Source organism: Cetorhinus maximus, chromosome 15, assembly GCF_964194155.1.
Source record: "Cetorhinus maximus chromosome 15, sCetMax3.hap1.1, whole genome shotgun sequence".
Classification (NCBI taxonomy): Eukaryota; Metazoa; Chordata; class Chondrichthyes; order Lamniformes; family Cetorhinidae; genus Cetorhinus; species Cetorhinus maximus.
Genome location: NC_135893.1, coordinates 46581473 through 46601940, shown reverse-complemented (window position 1 = coordinate 46601940; position 20468 = coordinate 46581473). Strand labels below are relative to the sequence as shown.

Sequence of the window (20468 nt, the reverse complement as noted above, 5' to 3'; positions counted from 1 at the left end):
TTTTAAAAACCAAAAAATAATAAAGAGGGAGAAAATAAACTTTGAGGGTAAACTAGAAAGTAATATAAAAAATGAAAAGCAAGAGCTTCTTTAAATATATAAAAAGGAAGAGAGAGGCCAAAGTTAACATAGGCCCCTTAGAGAATGAGGTTGGGGGAATAATAATGGTGAATCAGGAAATGTCAGAGGAGTTGAATAAATACTTTGCATCAGTCTTTACAGTAGAAGACACTAATAGCATTCCAAAAATTCGAAATAATCAGGTGGCAAAAGGGGAGAGGAAATAAATACAATAACTATCACTAGAGAAAGAGTGCCAGGAAAACTAATGGGGCTAAAGGCCAATAAGTCCCCTGGGCCTGAAGGGTTGCATCTTAGGATATCAAAGGAAGTAGCTACACAGATAGTGGATGCACTGGTAGTAATCTTCCAAGAACCCTTAATTCTAGAAAAGTCCCAGAAGATTGGGAAACTACCAATGTAACACCCTTATTCAAAAAGGGAGGAAGATTTAAAAAAACTGATAGCTATTGGCCGCTTACCTTAACATCCATCATTGGGGAAATGTTAGAGTCTATTGTAAAGGGTGTAATAGCAGAGCATTTAGAAATGCATAATATAATCAAGCAAAGTCAGCATGGCTTAATGAAGGGGAAATCATGCCAAACAAATTTACTAGAATTCTGTGAGGTGGTAACTAGCAGCATAGATAAAGTGGAACCAGTAGATGTAATACATTTGGATTTCCAAAAGGTGTTCGATAAGGTACCACACATAAGGCTACTTAATAACAGCCCATGATGTTGGGGGTGGAATATTAGCATGGATAGAGGATTGGCTCTAATAGAAGGCAGAATTGGGATAAGGGGGGCAGTTTCTGGATGGCAACCTGTAACTGGTGGAGTTCCACATGGATCAATGCTGGGGCCACAATTATTTACAATTATTAATGACTTAGATGAGTAACATTCATAACAAAGTAAATGAATTGATGGCTCGCAATGAAGTAAATAAATATGATCTGATAACGATTACGGAGACATGGCTGCAGGACGACAAAGATTGGGACCTCGATATTGAGGGCTACATGACATTTAAGAAGAATAGGAAGCTAGGTAAAGGTGGAGGGGTAGCACTGTTAATCAAAGAGGGCATTGGTGCAATAATTAGAGATGGCCTTGGTTCAGGAGATCAGGATGTAGAATCGGTTTGGATGGAGATGTGGAATAGTAAGGGAAAAAAGTCATTAGTGTTGTCCCTTTATCACAAGGTTAGGGGTCTACAGGCCCCCTAACTAGCCATAGTGTAGGACAAAGTATTCAAGAGAAAATATTGTGTGTTTGTGATAAAGGGACAACAATAATCATGGGTGATTTTAATCTACACAAACTGCAAAAATCAGATTGGCAGTAGTAGCCTGAATGAGGAGTTCTTAGAATGCTTTAGAGATGGTTTCTTAGAGCAGCAAGTTCTGGAACCAACCAGGGAGCAGGTTATATTAGACTTTGTATTGTGCAATGTGACAGGATTAATTAATGCCCTCAGAGTAAAGGCACTCCTAAGTAGCAGCAACCACACTATGATTGAATTTTACATCCAGTTTGAAAGGGAGAAGAGTGGGTCTAAGACTAGTATCTTAACTTAAATAAGGACAACTATGTGGGGATGAAAGCTTAGCTGGCTGAAGTGGACTGGGAAACTAGGCTAGAGGATAGATCAATGAAGAAGCAGCGGCAAACATTTAAGGGGATATTTCAGAGTATTCAGAATAAGTACATTCCGACTATAAAGTTAACTAAAGTAGTTAAGGAAAGCATCATACTTAAGAAAAAAAGCATACAACTCCGCAAAGATGAGAAGCCGGACAGATGAGTGTACAGAATATAAAGAACGGCAGGGAATGACTAAAAGGTTAATCAGGAGAAAGAAATTAGAGTGTGAGAGGAAACTAGCTAGAAATGTAAAAATGGATAGCAAGAGTTTCTACAGGTATTTAAAAAGGAAAAGAGCAAGTCAAATGAGTTTTGGTCCTTTAGAGAGTGACAGTGGGGAGTTAATAGTATATAATAATGAAATGGCAGAAGAAACAAACAAATATTTTGCTTCTGTGTTCACTATAAAGGATACAAAAAACATTCCAGTAATAGCTGCAAATCAGGAGGTGAAAGGGAGAGAGGAACTTGGTGAAATTGAAATCACTAGGGAAACAGTACTGAGCAAACTGATGGCGCTGCGGGCTGGCAAGTCTCCAGGTTCCGATGTATTACATCCTAGGGTCTTAAAAGAGGTGGCTAATGAGGTAGTCGATGCGCTAGTGTTAATTTTCCAAAATGTGATAGATTCTGGAAAGGTTCCATCAGACTGGAAAGTGGCAAATATGAGCCTTCTATTCAAGAAGGGAGGGAGGCAGAAAACAGGAAACTTTAGGCCAGTCAGCTTGACATCTGTCATGGGGAAGTTGTTAGAATTGATCATTAAGGAGGTTATAGCTAGGCACTTAGAAGAGCTCAAGGCAATCAGAAAGAGTCAGCATGGTTTTATGAAAGGAAAATCACATTTAACCAATTTATTGGCGTTTTTTGAAGGAGTAATATGTGCAGTGGATAAAGGGGAGCCTGTAGACGTGTTGTACTTGGATTTCCAGAAGGCATTTGATAAGGTGCCACATCAAAGGTTATTGCAGAAAATAAAAGCACATGATGCAGAGGGTAACATATTAGCATGGATAGAAGATTGGCTTGCTGGCAGAAAGCAGAGAGTGCGCATAAATGGGTCTTTTTCGGATTGGCAGGATATGACGAGTAGAGTCCCACAGGGGTCTGTGCTGGGGCCTCAGCTTTTTACAATTTACATCAATGACTTAGATGAAGAGAGTAAATACTTGGTAGCTAAATTTGCAGATGACACAAAGATAGGTAGGAAAGTATGTTGTGAAGAGGACATGTAGAGGGTGCAGATGGACCTAGATAGGTTGAGTGAGTGGGCAAAGATCTGGCAAATGGAGTTTAGTGTGGGAAAATGTGAAGTTGTTCACTTTGGCAGGAAGAAAAGCAGAGTATTACTTAAATGGAGAACGGCTGCATAATTTTAAGGTGCAAAGGGATCTAGGTCTAGGTTTTGAGACATGCGTCACAAAAAGTTAGTACGCAGGTACAGCAAGTAATTAAGACGGTTAATGGAATGCTTTCCTTTATTTCGAGAGGGATTGAACATAAAAGTAAGGATCAAAAGCAAAAAATGCTGGAAAAACTCAGGTCTGAAAGCATCCGTAGAGAGAAAGATAGAGTTAACGTTTTGAGTCCATATGATTCTTCTTCAGAGCTAAAGGGAAGTAGAAATGTGGTGAAATATGTACTGTATGGTGGGGGGGGCGGAACAGGTGAAGGATAGAAGGCTATCAATAGGCGGAGGCAAAGGAGAGATTGCGAAAGATGTCATAAACAAAAGGTAAAAGGGTTGTCAATAGTGGTGGTGCTGGCTAAAAGAGGTGCTAATGGTGACATTAAGAGTGGAAAGCAGAATGTGATAATGGCAGGACCAAGGTAAGCACTCTGGAAAGTGACAGATGGCCCTAGTGAGGGTGGGGTGGTGGGAACAAGATTGAAATGGCTAAAAGCTGGGGGTAAAACGATGAATAAAATGGAAATAAATTTTTTAAAATAATAATGAAAATAATCAGGGAAAATAATAAGTAAATAAATAAAAATTAAAATGAATAAGAAAAAAAGGGGTGGGGACGGAGGCAAGTGTTCATGGTCTGAAGTTGTTGAACTCAATGTTAAGTCCGGAAGGCTGTAAAGTGCCTAGTCGGAAGATGAGGTGCTGGAACATTGCAGCAGGCCAAGGACAGACATGTGGGCACGAGAGCAGGATGGTGTGTTGAAATGGCAAGCGACATGCAAACTGGGCCTGCTGCAGTTATTTATTTATTTCCCCCACTTATTTTCATTATTATTTTTTTAAATCTACTTCCATTTTATTCATCGTTTTATACCCAGCTTTTAGCCTTTTCGATCTTATTGTTTCAGATTTAAAGCATCTGCAGTATTTTGCCTCTATAAAAGTAAGGATGTCAAGCTTCAGTTATACAGAGCATTGGTGAGGCCGCTCCTCAAATACACTGTGCAATTCCAGTCTCCTTATTTAAGGAAGGATGTAAATGCACTGGAGGCAGTTCAAAGGAGGTTGACTAGATTGATGCCTGGAATGAGTGGGTTGTCTTATGAGGAAAGGTTGGACAGACTGGGCTTGTTTCCACTGGAGTTTGGAAGAGTGACAGGTGATTTGATTAAAGTATACAAGATTCTGAGCGGCCTTGACAGAATGGACGTTGAAAGGGTGTTTCCTCTTGTGGGTGAGTCCAGAACAAGGGGGCAGAAATGAGGAGAAATCTTTTCTGAGGGTTGTGCGATTTTGAAACATTGCCTCAGGTGGTGGTGGAAGTGGGGAAATTGAATATTTTTAAGGCAGAGATAGATAGATTCTTGTTAGGCAAGGGAGTCAAAGGTTATCGGGGTTAGATGGCAATGTGGAAATCAAAACACAAAGTGATCAGCCATAATCTTATTGAATGGCGGAGCAGGCTCGAGGAGCCAAATGATCTACTTCTGTTCCTATTTCTTTTGTTATGAGGGAATTGAATGTACTATTGCCAAGTTGGCAGATGACAGAAAAATAGGTGGGAAGGCAAGTGGTGAGGACGACAAAGAGTCTACAGAGGGATACTGACAGGTTAAGTGAGTGGGTGAAAACTTGGCAGATGGAACATAATGTTGGAAAATGTGAGGTTATGCACTTTGGCAGGAAGAGTACAGGAGCTGAATATTATTTAAATGGAGAAAGACTGCAGAAAGCTGCAGCACAGGGGGATTTGGGAGACCTCGTGCATGATTCCCAAAAAGCTAACATACAAGTTCAGCAGGTAATAGGGAAAGCAAATGGAATGTTGGCCTCTATTTCAAAGGGATTGGAATTTAAAATTGCAAAGTCTTGGTAAAACTATACAAGGCACTAGTTAGGCCACACCTAAAATACTGCGAACAGTTTTGGTCCCCTTATCCAAGAAAAGATATACTGGCATTGGAGGCAGTCCAGAGAAGGTTCACTAGTTTGATCCCGGGTATGGAGGGCTTTTCTTATGAGGAGAGGTTGAGTAGGTTGGGCCTGCACTCATTGGCGTTTAGAAGAATGAGAAGCGACCTTATTGAAAAATAAGATTTTCAGGGAGCTTGACAGGGTAGACGCTGAGAGGTTGTTTCCCCTAGTGGGAGAGTCTAGGACCAGAAGGCATAATCTCAGAGTAAGGGGTCGCCAATTTAAGGCAGAGATGAGGAGGAATTTCTTCTCTCAGAGGTTGGCCAATCTGTGGATTTATTTACTGCAGAGGGCTGTAGAGGCTGGGTCGTTTAGTATATTCAAGGCTGAGGTAGGCAGATTTTTAATCAGTAAGGGAATCAAGGGTTATGGGGAAAAGGCAGGAAAGTGGAGTTGAGGATTATCAGATCAGCCATGATCTCACTGAGTTGCGGAGCAGACTCGATGGGCTGAATGGCCTGCTTCTGCGCCTACGTCTTATGGTCTTGCATTGTTTCCTCCACACTCTTATCAAAATTCATCATCTCACTTTCCTGTGTTGAATTTCACCATTCCACTTGCCAGACACAAGTAATTCTATGTTTGTTACGCACAACTTCAAACTGAGCAATTAAGGAAATTGCAGCTTTTATTCTTATTGCAACATTTCAAAGGGCAGAAAAGATTTAAGCACATTGCTGTGGACCTGCAGTCAAACAAGCTGCAAGGGCAAGGGAAGCAGGCTTCCTCCCATAAAAACCATTAGTTTACCAGTGGTGTTTTTAAATGGTAAACCAACAGCTTCATGGTCAGACGCTAGGAATCCTGTGATGAGCAAATCAACTCCTGACTCCCCAAAGCCTGCCCACCATCTATAAAGCACAAGTCAGGAGTGTGATGGAATACTCCCCACTTGCCTGGATGGGTGCACCTCCCACAACACTCAAGAAGCTTGACAATCCAGGACAAAGCAGCCCACTTGAATGGCACCACATCCTTAAACATTCACTCCCTCCAGCACTGACGCACAGCAGCAGCAGTGTTCATCATCTACAAGATGCGCTGCAGGGATTCACCAAGGCTCTTTCGACAGCACCTTCCAAACCCACGGCCACTACCATCTAGAAGGGCAAGAGCAGCATATGCATGGGAACACCACCACCTGGAAGCTCCCCTCCAAGTCACTCAGCATCCTGACTTGGAAATATAATCTCCATTCCTTCACTGTCACTGGATCAAAATCCTGGAACTCCCTCCCTAATAGCAATGTGGGTGTGCCTAAACCACATGCACTGCAGTGGTTCAAGAAGGCAGCTCAACACCACCTTCTCAAGAGCAACTAGGGACGGGCAATAAATGCAGGCCCAGCCAGCAAAGCCGACATCCCGTGAATGAATAAAAAAAATACTAGCTTTTATTCCAGATTTATTTAATTAACTGAAATCAAATTCACAAATAGCTGTGATGGGATTTGAACGCACATCGTCTGGCTATTAGACCAGCCTTCTTTATTACTAATTCATAACCACTATACTATCATATGCTGTTAGAACAAAAATGGAGACTTAAACATCGTGTTAACAAAACGTTTAACTTAGAAGTTCTGCTTCAGAAATAATATGTAAAGAAAGAAAAGATGCCAATTTGTTTGATCTCATATATATAAAAAAAGAAACACAATGGGGTTAGCTCAGACGACTAGATGACTGGTACGTGGTTCAGAATAACTCCAACAACGCAGGTTTGATTCCCATTCCTGCTGAGGTAGCTTTGGGAACTGGCTCCTCACTCTGTCCCTGAGAGTTGAGGGCAATGGCAAACTAACACTGAAAAATCGGTTAAAAAAAACTGAGGATGAAGCATCAGCATCAAATGGACCAAGGACCTGCCTTCAGGCAGAGAACACATGAATAAAGACTTCTTTCTGTAACTTCAGTGTCCTTATTTATTTTTCTGGAACTAAAGTAACCCCCCCTTACTTTACACTACCTCTTACAAGCATCTTGCCAAATTCTTGCACTCCCTCTGACTTCCAAATTCCAACACACTTTGCCTTCATTTTTCAACAATATAACCTTTGGCTCACCACAGGATACGAGAACAATAATGTTTTCTTTCATATCAGTGATCAGGAAAAGCCCAAATTAATTCAAACTGAAATTTTGGTAACTCACATCCAGCTCAAAGAATAAATCTCTTTCCTTTGCAGCAATTTCGTAATCGGCTCTCAATGCGAGGTCGTGAATCTTTGTGCATTCTCCCAGGTCCATGCGCTGGTAAAGAGAATTTTAAATGTAATCAATGTACTCAAAATTCAATGTCCTTTGTGCATATATGCAAGGTACAGTATTTTGCTAGCACTTAGTGCATTCTTATAGAAACTGCAACTTGCTATTACAGTACTGCTATTTAAAGAAGCCAAACGATGCTATTTCCTCAAGTAATTTTTAAAAGATCACTTAGCTTATTAGCCATTAAGAAAACAAAAATCTCCAACAGTCAGCATCTTTATAAATCTTTACAAATACCAAAATACTAATTCCCTGTTAGACTCTTACATTTTCATCATTGCATTTTTGTAGCTTAGTCATTTACAATAAATTGTTCAACATCACAGACATGTGGAAATTTGTTTAAGAGAACTTAGAAATGAAGACCAACAGTCCAGCAGTTAGCAAAAAGTACCAATAATCATACTGAAGAATTCTAATCTTCTCTATTCAAAGGGACACTAGCTTGTCCACTTAAGAATGCAACGTTGCATGACAACAATGTGCATTTATATAGCAGGGAGAGAGAGAAAAAAAAGGTTTATGGAGGGAATTCCAGAGTTTGAGGCCTGCCTTTTTTTTTTAAGGCAGTTGAAGGCACAACAACCAATAATGAGGCAAGGGAAATAGCGATGCATAAAGTCAGCGTTGGTGAAACACAGAGCTCTCAGAGGATCATGGAGATTGAGGAGGTACAGAGTTAGGAACAAAAATAGATCATTCAACTCCTAAAGCCTGTACCACCATTCAATTAAGTGATGGTTGGTCCGTACCATACATCCAACTACATGCCTTCGACTGTTGTCCCTTTATTCCTTTGCCTAACAAAAATCTATCAATGGCAGTATTTAAATTCTCAGTTGACCTAGCCTCAACAGCTTTTGGGGGAAAGGGTTCCAGATAGTGCAGGTCCAGGTTATGGATGGTTTTGATCATGATAGTGAGAATTTTAAAATTGAGGTGCTTGTGGGCTGTGAACTAAATGTGGATCAACAATCATATGTGATAAATGGTCTCTATGTGAGTAAGGCTACAGACTTTTTGCATGAGCTCAAGTTTGTGGAAGATGGAAGTTCAACCAGGAGAATGTCGAGAATTCAATCTGCAGATAATAAAAGCATGGCAAGAGATGAATTGAGGCAGGAGTGGAGACAACTGATGTTACAGGAGTGGAAGCAGGTGTTATTTATGTTAGAAAAGATATGGGCTTGAAGGCTATCTCGGGGTCAAATAGAACGATTTTACTCAACTCAAAGTTGGAAAGTTGTTCGTTAAGAGAAAAAATAGCTTGGCATATAGTGTGGTTGCAATGCTGCATTACTCGAGACAAAGATAGATGAAGACATAATGGGGGTTAAGAAAATGCCAGAAATATGAAACAAATACTCTGTTTACATCTTCAAGGTAGGAGGCAAAAAATATTTGGGAAATAATGGGGAACCAAAGGTTTTGCGAGAGTGACTAAGGGGCAACAAATCTCCTGGACTTGAACTGCACCTTAGGGTTTTAAAAGAGGTAGCTGCAGAGATAGTAAACAGATTGGCTTTGATCTTCCAGAATTGCTTATATTTTAGAACAGTTTTCAAGGGCTGGAAGGGAGCAAACATAACCCCATTATTTAAGAAAAGTGTAATAGAAAAAACGGGGAACTATAGGTCAGTTAGCTTATCAGTAGGCAAAATGCTGGTATCTATTAGTGATATGGTATCAGGGCATTTAGAAAATCATCATATGATTGGGTGCTCAACACACATTTATGAAAGGGATGTTTGACAAATCTGTTAGGTTATATTGAGGATGTAATTAGTAGGGTAGTTAAGGGGGAGCTAGTGGATGTAGTGCATTTAGATTTTCAAAGAGCATTTGATCAAGTGCTACACAAGAGATTATTACACAAAATTAGGACAGGGATTGAAGGTTGGTAAATGGGTGAAAGAGTAGGGATAAATGGGACAGTTATAGCTTGCTAACCCAAAAAAGTTTTTTTAAATTCATTCTTGGGACGTGAGCATCGCTGACAAGGTCAACATTTACAGTCTTTTCCTAATTGTCCTTGAGGTGGTGGTGATGAGGAGCTCCTTCATAAACTTCTGTAGTCTATGTATTATAGGTACACCCACATTGCTATGAGGGAGTTCCAGGATTTTGATCCAGTGACAATGAAGGAATGGTAAAACAGCTCCAAGGCGTGAGAATTGCAGGGGAACTTGCAGGTGATGGTGTTTTCATGCATCTGCTGCCCTTGCTCTTGTAGGTGGTAAAGGTTGGGATTTGAAAGGTTCTAAGGAGCCTTGGCGAGCTCCTGCAGTGCATCTTATAGAGGGTGCACACTGCTGCCACTGTGCATCAGTGGTGGAGGGAGTGAATGTTTATGATGATGGATGAGGTGCCAATCAAGCTGCTTTTTCCTGGGTGGTGTCAAGCTTCCTGAGTGTTGTTGGAGCTGCACTCATCCAGGCAAGTGGAGAGTATTCCATCACACTCCTGTCTTATGCCTTGGGGATGGTGGATTGGTTTTGGGAAGTGGGAGGCAAGTTACTTGCCGCAGAATTCCCAGCTCTGGCCTTCTCTTGTACTGCAAGGATCAGTTCCTAAGCATCAGTGATTTACAATGTATACTAATGACTTAGATGAAGACGCTGAATGTAATGTATCAAAGTTTACTGACAATGCAAAGTTAGATGGGAAAGTAAGTGGTGAGAAGGATGTAAAGAGGCTATAGAGAGATACAATGCATGTTGGGTTAGTGGGAAGAACATGACAGATGAAATATAATGTGGCATAAGTATCAAGTTATCCACTTTTGTAGGAAAATAAAGCAGAAATTTTTGCATGGCGAGAGACTGAGAAATGTTTGTATTCAGAGGAACCTGGGTGTCCTTGCACATGAATCAGAAAGTTAACATGTAGGTGCAGCAAGTAGTTAGGAAGGCAATTTGTAAGTTAGTTTTTGTTGCAAAGGCATTGAAGTATAAGAGTAAGGAAGGTTTACTCTAATTATACAGGGCATTGGTGAGGCCACACCTGGAGGACTGCTTGCTGCTTTGGTCTACTTACCTAATGAAAGATCTACTTGCCATAAAGGGAGGGCAACAAAGTGTCACCAGACTAGTTCCTGGGATGAGGGAATTGTCCTATGAGGAGAGATTAAGTGGACTCAGCCTAGATTACTTGAAGTTTAGAACAATGAGAAACAATCTAATTGAAACATAGATAGATTTTAAAAGACTTGACAAGGTAGATGCAGAGAAAATGTTTAGCCTGGCTAGGGAATGTAGAACAGGGTTTCGGTATAAGGGCTTGGCCTTTTAGGAGAAAGATGAAGAGAAATTTCTTCAACGGTGTGAATCTTTGGAATCTACCCCAGAGAGTTGCAGATGTTCAGTCACTGAGCATGTTCAATTCAGAGATGGATAAATTTTTGGGAACTAAAGGATATGGGGGTAGTGCGGGAAGGTGGAGCTGATGCAGATCAGTCATGATCTTGTTGAATGGCAAAACAGGCTCAAAGGGGCAAATGGCCTTCTCCAGCTTCTATTTATGACGTTCTTATTAGGGTACAAATTCCAAGATTTTGCCCAACAGTTGGGTACAAACCCAAAGGCTAAAATCATTGGGCCAAATCTTCCAGATCGTCAGTGAGCAGACATACGATTGAAGATGCACGTCGGGACCCTGCGGAGGTCCTGACGTGTGAAACAACTTGGGAATTGCCCGGGGAGTTTAAGCTTCCAATGGGCAATTCTCCTGCTCCACAGGCCCTTCCACAAAAGTCTCCAACTCTGAATTAGAGTCAGAGACTTCAGACATTTCCGCAATACTTACCCGAATAGTTACGCAGGAAATGTTAGACAAATTAAAACCTAGTCTAACATTTGGATAGCTACACAACTGACCACCCAATCACCAAACCCTCCATTACCCAATTCCCCCACACCCCAACTACCCATTCATTCAGTCAACTACATTCAAAGATTGGACCTTTAAAAGGGGGGATGTCATCTCTTCCAACTCTACTCTGCAAGTTCCCCGAGGAACGACACACTGCGCATTTCTTTAACAGCCAGGATTGGAAGATCCCAGAAGAAATGCCTAAGTGGAGGGAATCTTCGAGAACAGTGACAATTACTCATCACTGCCGCTGCTCAGAAGATTTGGGCCATTAAGTATTACTTCGAGCTTCAGTTCAAATATTTCATCTTGATTAAACTAACAAATAGTTGCTTCAATAGGCAACCTAATAGCAATACCGCAGTGATGCACAATTAGCAATCGGTATGTTCAAATGCCATAGTTAACTACTGGAGTGTTCGAACTTATTTTTCTTGAGACACAATTGGATAGCATATCACCTAAATGGTCAAAAAGTGATGGCCTAGATTTCAGGGTCACAGGCGAGATGCCAGCGCTCTCTGCTGACCTTGGAGAAAACTGCCCACAAAGATCTAGTAATCTCTGATGTGTAATTCCCCTTTCCTGACATTAGAAATTTAAAGTACAGACCACCCATTTGGGGAGCCTGGAGGGGAAGGAATCCATGAACGAGAAGCATTAGAATTAATAAAAGTTTTGTATCAAAACATTACATCAATTATTCTTCATTGCATTCTCCCAAAACAGTAAAAAGGTGTGAAAGAGCTACATACCGTTCCAGAAAGAATGTCATGAGGGCAGCAACCAAGAAGGTGACTCTTGCAAACTCTATCATCTGAGAATTTCACACGTTGTCGTGTTGCATCTCCTGAAAGAAGGCAGTTTAAAGCTGATGAGCTCAAAATTGAACAGAAGTATTTTTGAATAAATGGACTCATCACCAGGCTGCTTTACAGCCAACTTACTGTACTAATGCCTTCTTGTTCTTAATAATGTGACTACCTCTTCATCTTTACTGCAGAATAGGAACATTCTTCGCACAACATACACAGAATTCATTAGGCAACACCTTGCGAATGCATTCTTCTTAAATCTTGGGCCTCTGGAATGTTGTACTTTGATCAGACTACATAGAAAACGCCATAATGGCATGCATTTTTAAATTGCAAAAACATGCCTAAAACAGGTTATAAGCACTTTAATTGAATGACAGGTACAGTTTGCTTTATTGACACCACATTGTAACGTCCAACACTTTCAGAAAAAGAACTCAGGTTAGGATTTTTATACACACTGTGAGCATCCATAAGGTACCACCCAGCATCTTCAACCTTTGCGCCTCATCTGCACAGATTCTTACTTGCTGGAAAAAATTTAAAGGGGGAAGGTTTTCTGGGCCACACCTGTAGTAAGGTAGTTACAGGAATGATACAAAGAATAAAGGTAAAATGTAACTGTTATGTGACAATTTAATGCCATTTTGTGTATATGATAAATGTGTAATATTCAAATATCATTCCTTTAGACTTGCAAGTATCCCAATACTACTGTAGTGTTTCCCACTGTATGCAGTTTATATTTAGTCTATGCTGTTTATATTAATTACTTCTGAAAAGCAAACACTTTTTTGATATTCATAACAGCTTTAAAAATTATTCATGACTCACGGCTCGATGAACATGAGGCTTTTCTGCAACTCCCTTGCAGATTGATGTAGGCAGGCAAAGATACATTGAACCTTTATAAATAAAACAAGGGGCCACAATTGTTCAGTTTGTATGAATAGAGATATGGGAAGCAAATTTCAAATGCAACTAAATAAAACATAACTGAGCTTCCTGCAAGAAAGTTGAAGTTAGGTGCAAGCCATAAGTTTGCACAAAATCAAAAACCTAAAAAAGGAACACACAGGTAACAGCTAGTGACTTTTCAGTTTAGAACAGGAAACAGAGGACAAAAAAAAACAAGTATTTGACATTACTGCTTTCCTTTCTCCTACAGGTAAGAAAACACATTAAGTGTATTTTAAAAACTTCTTTTTAACAAACTGTTTCAAAAAGAGCTGCATTCTCATTCACAACCCTGAGGTTCAAAACCTACTAAGGACCATCCCACCCGATATAAATCGTTGAATGAACCTTGTTCTTTTTAGAAGTTCTAAGCTTTAAAATTAATCGTCAAGTTTAGCTACTCTAAACATTCTTTAAAAAAACTCAACATTTCCCAACAAACAAAATATATTTGATCTATGTAATGTAATGTACGAAAGTAGTGAAAATAAATCAACAGTACCCAAGTGTGCCATCACTGAGAAAATATTAGTGCTAAAATAGGTCTGCTGATATCAGGGGGGGCAGAAAAACAATGTGAATTTTTTTGGAAAGGAGTTTCTCCAAACATAAAATGAAATTTGTAGTGTTCACTTTTAACTTTAAAAGGACACAATTGTCTTTGAAAGTTTTCGCTCATGAAGTCTATCAAAAAGCAACCACCTTTTTGATTCACCAAAGTCGCAACAAATATACAACCTTCAAAAGGTAACTTTTTCCAAACAAAAATGTTATCAATGTTACAATTGTTAAGGAATATTGGAGTAACTCCTTCCTCTCCATGAGAGAATGCTGTACACAAACCATGCGCTATATATGTCCTGTATTGCTTCAAGTTTATCAGATTTTTAAAAAAACTTTGCTTGTGCAACATCTACAAGTGTGGGAACAAGATAGGAAGATTACACAAATAAACTTTCCCACACTTCACAATTTTGCAAATGCTGAAATTATGCAACTTAGGTTAATGACATAATACATTCATCTACAACTCAAAAAATGGAAGCACAGTCTTTCAGAGACCTAAAAGTAATGCTTTCAAATTAAAGGTGAATGCCTACTACCGATGCATACACTACAGTATTGAGCCAATAACATTCAATATGAACAGCTTTCATAGAATTTCTTTTCCACCTCCAAATTTATAGCAGTGCTTTCCTGGGCAATTACATTACTTCATCATTTCTCAACTTTATACATTTCAATGATTAGGAATCAAAAAGGGAAGCATATTGCAGAGTTGCTGGATACATCTACCAAACACATAGACACCACAACATACAAACGTATCCCTCTTTTATTGCACCAATTTTATGAAAACTGTACTGCAACACTATCACAATCTATTTAAAATGCTTGGCAGAAAGAAATAAATGGATTCAAGTTTCTCTTCAACTGAAGTAAATATGAAGTACAAGTCATGATATTGTTAGGTGTTAGGTACAATATTATTAAATTGTATTCCTCAGCAGATTTTTTGGGGGATTGTTTCCAGCAGCAAGTCCACCCATTATAACAAGGAACTAAAATAGCTGCTGTGTGTTACTCAACTTTTCCTCTTTCAGCAACACCCCATGTTTGGAACAACTTTAGACTTTATTTAAGCAAATGCTTTATTTAACTTTAGTCTCTAGTTGAACCTGATGGTCATTCTCCAGCAGAGTGCCCCAGTATTAGTGAAGGGATAGGGCAGTTTTTGAGGCCTACAATATCCCATGTGGCCTGGCCTGGATCAGCCTCCCTTCACAGTGTGAACCACACCTTGGGTACTGTTGCATTTTCTTTTCTCTCGTGCTCACGGCGAACGGGCGGCTTTGTTACCGAAACTGATTTTAAAACGAAAATTCGCTCTGGGAAAAGAAAACAAGAAACGGCAGCTCTGAAAATACCAAATAAGACGCACTTACCGTCCCTGGAGGTGCCCATTAACTGGTCCAACATCGCTCTCATTTGAGCCTGAGCAGACATTGTCTTTTTTATTGTCTTTTACGATCTCAGTTTGTGTTTTGTGATAATTTTAAAACAATATATGTTATATGGATAAATGACGGGAACACTTCAGCAGAACCCTGAGGCCTAACTCGGCGCTCTCCCTCGGTAACGTACCAACCTTCCGGCACCCGCAACCCGCCAGCGCGGGGACTTCCGGGAAGTGTAGTCCCTGTCCAATGCTTAGCCTGCTGTGGATAGGGGGGTGGACTACAATAGCCAGAGAGCACGGCGCCCAGCGCGGGGCAGACCGGGAGGTGGAGTCCCTGCCCAATGGTTATCCCGCTGTGGACAGGGGATGGACTACAATAGCCAGAGAGCACGGCGCCCAGCGCGGGGCAGGCCGGGAGGTGGAGTCCCTGCCCAATGGTTATCCCGCTGTGGACAGCGGATGGACTACAATAGCCAGAGAGCACTGCGCCCAGCGCGGGTCAGGCCAGGAGGTGGAGTCCCTGCCCAATGGATGTCCCGCAGTGGATAGGGGAAATTGACTATAATACCCAGAGAGCACTGCGAACCTAGTCCACATGCGCAGTGCAGTGAGGTAAACATCGACAAGGCGCTGGGCGGTTGTCCCTCAGGCCGAGAGGGTGTTGCGTCTCTGTCTCTGTGGATGGGTTTAGAGCGGCTGCTTCACTGTAAGAATCTCATTCCAAGATGTTTGTTTATTATGAACTAGAGTAGTTGTTGTTCACACTGTTGTTTAAACTAGTTGTTCATATTGTATCATCTTGTGTTTCCATGGGGGCGGGCTTCCTGCCTTTGGGTTTTTTTTTGCTGACACTCTGTAATTATGTTTATTCCTGAGGCTGTCAGGGAATTCTGCCAACCTAGTCATAGGACATAATTTAGGATATTCCAGTAAAAAATAGTGTTCTGATTTTGTTGATCTTATTGCTCCTGCAATAAATAAGATGTAAATGCTCACATAGGTCCAGGAATATGAAATAGATTTTTTATTGCAGCAAGAGAACTTGCCAAATCAAATCGGGATTATACATCATACACCCTGGTCCAAATTTATTTTGATTTATTGTATCAACCCCTGTTTCTATAGCACAGAGGACTGTCTTCTGGAATGCAGCACTGGTGATCAACTTGATGTATGGGTTGTCTGTCAAATTGGCAAAGGCTACCAGATATGCCTGGAATGCTACAGATTTCCTCAGCAGCCTGTGGTGGTGGGGGAATGCTGTTTGATATACCAGTGTTCGGAAATATCTAAGTAAAACCTAAAACAAAAATACCTGGAAAAACTTAGCAAGTCTGGCAGCATCTGTGGAGAGGAGCACAGCTAACGTTTCGAGTCCCAACCTTCCTGGTCTATACTTGGTGAGTGGGTATCCAACTCAGAGATACCTTCCTGATACATCTACCATCACTGATTTGGGGAAGAAGTTGGGGAAAATAGTTGGAGGTTAACCATATTCAACTGATCTCACTTAAGTATGATGAGTGAGGTCATGGTGGACCTAAAGGTTGACATTAAAAAATGGCAGGTATTCTTGAGGTGGTAGGCATTACTGCCAATTTTGTTGTGACTTATGCCCCAAATCTGTCAGTAATTCAGAGGAAAATCCAGACAAATGAATACACTGTTGCTGTACACACACCGAACATTTAATCTTGTTTTTTTAGAATTTCCTTGCTCAGTTTTTTTGCTCCCCATGTAGTTCATACTGCTGGATTGGTCTCACTCTGTAATGCTGCCTAGTAATGGAAAGTTATGCTGAAGTTACCTTGGAATTCTGAGTCAGATGCTTCCCATAACACTGCCTTACTGATGATTACCAGGACATCCTAGGTCTGAAGCAGTGCAGAGAGGCTAATCCCTGGTGTCAGTGGACAGAATAATGAAGAAAAATTAGATAAATGCTGACATCAAACTTGGAAGGAAATGATTGCATGGGGATTTTACTGTGATTCGACAAAATTAGAAGTGGCATAGAACACTATTGCAAGTTAAAGGACTTGCAGGTTGAAAGTACAAATGGATAAAATAAATTCAGGACCCGTGTCAATACTACTTCATACAGAATGATTGGTACCTGGAATGCACCTCTGGGTAAAGGTAGTATAGATAAAATTTCTGGAATAATTTAACAAGGCAGCTAGATGTAGTGAACCATGGATTTCATGGACTAAATGGCCCCATTTGCATTTTGTGGCTAAATTAGCCTTGTCATACATGTTGGAGATCCTGCATCATAGACTGTATATCTGTCTCTAGGTAGATAGCAACCGGTCAAAAATGAGACCCTGATATGCTTCACATGTGGAACATTTGTGCAGAAAAGTCTTTGTCTATCGCCAAATGGATTGAAATGATGGAAAGAAAGTGCATGGTCTCAATGCTTGGGATTCAGGGTGTTCTTTTGCCTCTGTAGCTGCTATAATGTTATTTCACTTCAAAACCGCCCCCGAGATTGCGCACAGTGCTGTAGTGCTGAATTAGGGCGATATTTTAGACCACTACAAGTCTGAATTAGCTGCAGAAATTAGTCCAGCAAATATAACCAGCGGAATGTGTCGGATGTAGGACTGGAGAAGGGTACGGATATAAAACAGTGAGGCCTTGAAGGGATTTTAACACAAAGATGAACATTTATAATTTGAGGCATTGCGGGTTTGGAAGCCAATATAAGTCAGAGAGCAAAGGAGTAATGGGTGAGTGAGACTTGGGTTGAGATTTTCCGGCCCTGCTTGCCGCCAGGATCTTCAGGTGCCACCGAAAGAAATGAACTTTGGCTGGGCTGCTGCATACCCTGTAACAGGCCCCACCATGGCAGGGCCAGAAAATCCTGGCCTTAGTATGGGCAATAAAGTTTAGAATGGCTGAAGTTTATCGAGAGTGGGGAGATAATGGCATAGTGGCAATGTCACTGGACTGGTAAAGCAGAGATCCAGACTAATGCTCTGGGGATATGGGTTCAAATCCCACCATGGCAGCTGATGGACTTTAAATCCAGTTAATAAATCTGGAATATAAAGCAGTAATCATGACCATGAAGCTATCATTGATTGTTGTAAAAATCGCTAATGTCCTTTAGGAAAGGAAATCTGCTGTCCTTACCTGGTCTGGCCTATATGTGACTCCAGGCCCACAGCAATGTGATTGACTCTTAACTGCCCTCTGAAATGGCCTAGCAAGTTCAAACGTATAAGGAGCGGGCAACAAATGCTGGCCTTTCCAGTGATCCCATAAAAGAATAAAAAGAACCAGGAGAGCATTGGAATAGGTTTTTGGTGGTATCGAAGGTATAGCTGTGGGTTTTGGCAGAGCTGGAAGGAGGACATTTTTGTGATGGAGAAAGTATGGAGTCAGAAACTCAGCTGTAAATCAGATAGGATGTCAAGGTTGTGAATAGCCTAGTTCAACCTGAAAGGGAAAAGGAATCAGTGTCAAGGCTGAAGGGGTTGAAGACAACAGCTTCAATCTTTCAAATATTTAATTAGGGTAAATGTGGCACATACAGGACTGAAAGTTGGGCAAGCAATGTGATGACAAAGAGACAATGGAGGGTTCAGAGTGATGGTGGAAAGGTCAGGCTGCGTGTTGTCAATGGCATGTGGAACCTGACAAATCTGCAGATGTCACTAAGGGACAACATGTAAGTGAGGAAGAGGAGGGATCCAAAGATAAATCCTTGGGGAATTCCAGAAGTTGTGGTGCGAGAGTGGGAAAAGAAGTCACTGCTCAAGATGCTGTGTCTGTGGTTGCTTAGGTGAGATTGAGACCAGGTGAGAGTAGTCCCACTGAGCTGGACAATGGACGAGAGGCACTGGAGGAAGACGGTGTGGCTGATCGTATCAAAGGTTGAGAAGCACAAGGAGGGATAGTACAATCGCAAATTAGACTTAGAGGATGTCATATGTGGCTTGGTTTAGAGATGTTTCAGTGCTGCTGCAGAGATGGAAACTCAAATGGTGAGATTTAAATATGGTCTTGTGGGGAAGATGGACATGGAGAATGTCTGTCTGGAGAAGCACAATGGGCAACAATAAGTTTATCCCAGGGGTAGTCGAGCCTGGACAATGACAGAAAGACAGAGCAGTAACAAGTGAGTTTGGGTAAGGATGGAGAGGGGGGGGTGGGGCGCTCATAATGTCCAAGAGGAAATAAGTGGAAGGTGGCATGACTGAGAGGGAAACAGGGGCGAACAGCCCCAGAGAGGTCAAAAGAAGATAAAATTCTGTCATCCTTTGGACAGGCGTGGTCTGAACAGCAGGCGAGTGGGCACGCCTCATGGAGAAATTCAGCATTCAGCCAGTCGTCAATTTTCCCTTCCCAAAAGGCATGTTGAGTCTGTCAACATATAGTATGACTGCCTAGCTTTTTGCAGAGTATTGCTGTGTCAATTATTTTTTGTAATAAGATATTTTAATTTGTTTTAACTGTGACATCAAACTCGCTGATCGCTGCTTTCTACCTTCAATATAATTTCCCTTTGTTTCTTCTGCTGCCTCTTCTATTAATTGGTTACTTTGGGATTGCTGATTATATCCAACAGAAGCCCTTTGTTATGGAGAACACAAGGATGTGGAAATAGAAGGGACCAGTTTCAGCTGTTTGGATATTCTTTTACTAAATATTCACAATAGCAAAAAGCTTTGTACACTGTGTAATTTAAACTATGTCTTTAATCTTACAGGAAGAATAAAGGACAAGTCAAGAGGAACTGCTCAAAGGAGAAAAATGGTGTATTTTGCATAAGTAACTCGTATCCGCATTGTGATGTAGACTGGGAATATGACAGAAAACAAAGATTTAGAGGGAGAGATACATCCTCTGAAAAATGATGAGGTCAGAAACCAAGAAACAAATGAAGTTTCTAACAGACGCAAAGAAACCAAGATCAGGAAACTTACAAAATTTGGTCAGCTTTCCCGTTGGAGAACTGCTGCCTTCTTCTTGGTTTTATTTGTATGTCTAATTGTGGTATTTGCATTTTCCTTCATAATACCTTGTCCAGTGAGGCCTGTGTCACAAAGGGCATGGAACAGAACATTTGAAAATGCAGGTAAGGTGTAATGGTGTTCCTTATAATGCATGGATTTTGGATAATTCAATGGGTAGAATTTTACCGTCGGCGATTTGGGAGTGGGGCCCGCTCGCCGGGGGGAAAATGATGCAGGATGACGTTGGGCGGAACCCCCGATGTCATCCCGGTCCATTTAAATATTGAGGAAGGCGGGCGGACAGCGAAATCAGCCGTCCGCCTGCCGACCTGTCAATGGCCAATTAAGGCCATTGACAGGATAATTAAGTTTGTTAAATGCCCTGCCCACCCAATCTTAAGGCTGGCGGGCAGGCCAGGAGCCCCAGCGGGCTTCTGATAATATATGAAACCTCATCCGCTGGCAGGATGAGGTTTCATGTCTGTTTTTAAAAACTTCAATAAAGTTTTTGTGCTTCTTATTAACAGGTCCCATC

The 20468-nt window shown here is 41.1% G+C and overlaps 2 protein-coding genes across 7 annotated transcripts in view; one reads left to right on the top strand and one right to left on the bottom strand.

Annotated features, from left to right (window-relative positions):
- luc7l (LUC7-like (S. cerevisiae)) overlaps positions 1-15182 on the bottom strand; it is a 53892-nt gene extending 38710 nt beyond the window's left edge. For 2 of the 5 annotated variants that reach the window (XM_078558325.1, XM_078558328.1), the window contains exons 1-4: positions 14953-15182; positions 12884-12954; positions 11990-12084; positions 7248-7346 (exon numbers count right to left, since the gene is read on the bottom strand). In XM_078558325.1, the coding sequence (XP_078414451.1) occupies positions 7248-7343 (96 nt within the window). In that variant the 5' untranslated portion in view covers positions 7344-7346; positions 11990-12084; positions 12884-12954; positions 14953-15182. Of the gene's footprint in view, positions 1-7247; positions 7347-11989; positions 12085-12181; positions 12807-12883; positions 12955-14952 lie in introns of those variants that run through there. The other 3 variants (XM_078558326.1, XM_078558324.1, XM_078558327.1) reach the window with 3 other exon arrangements.
- A 369-nt stretch (positions 15183-15551) lies between these two features.
- Positions 15552-20468, top strand: part of fam234a (family with sequence similarity 234 member A) — a 44198-nt gene continuing 39281 nt past the window's right edge. The window contains exons 1-2 of one of the 2 annotated variants that reach the window (XM_078558318.1): positions 15552-15672; positions 19687-20055. In XM_078558318.1, coding sequence (XP_078414444.1) covers positions 19785-20055 — 271 coding nt within the window. In that variant the 5' untranslated portion in view covers positions 15552-15672; positions 19687-19784. Of the gene's footprint in view, positions 15673-19686; positions 20061-20468 lie in introns of those variants that run through there. The other variant, XM_078558319.1, reaches the window with a different exon arrangement.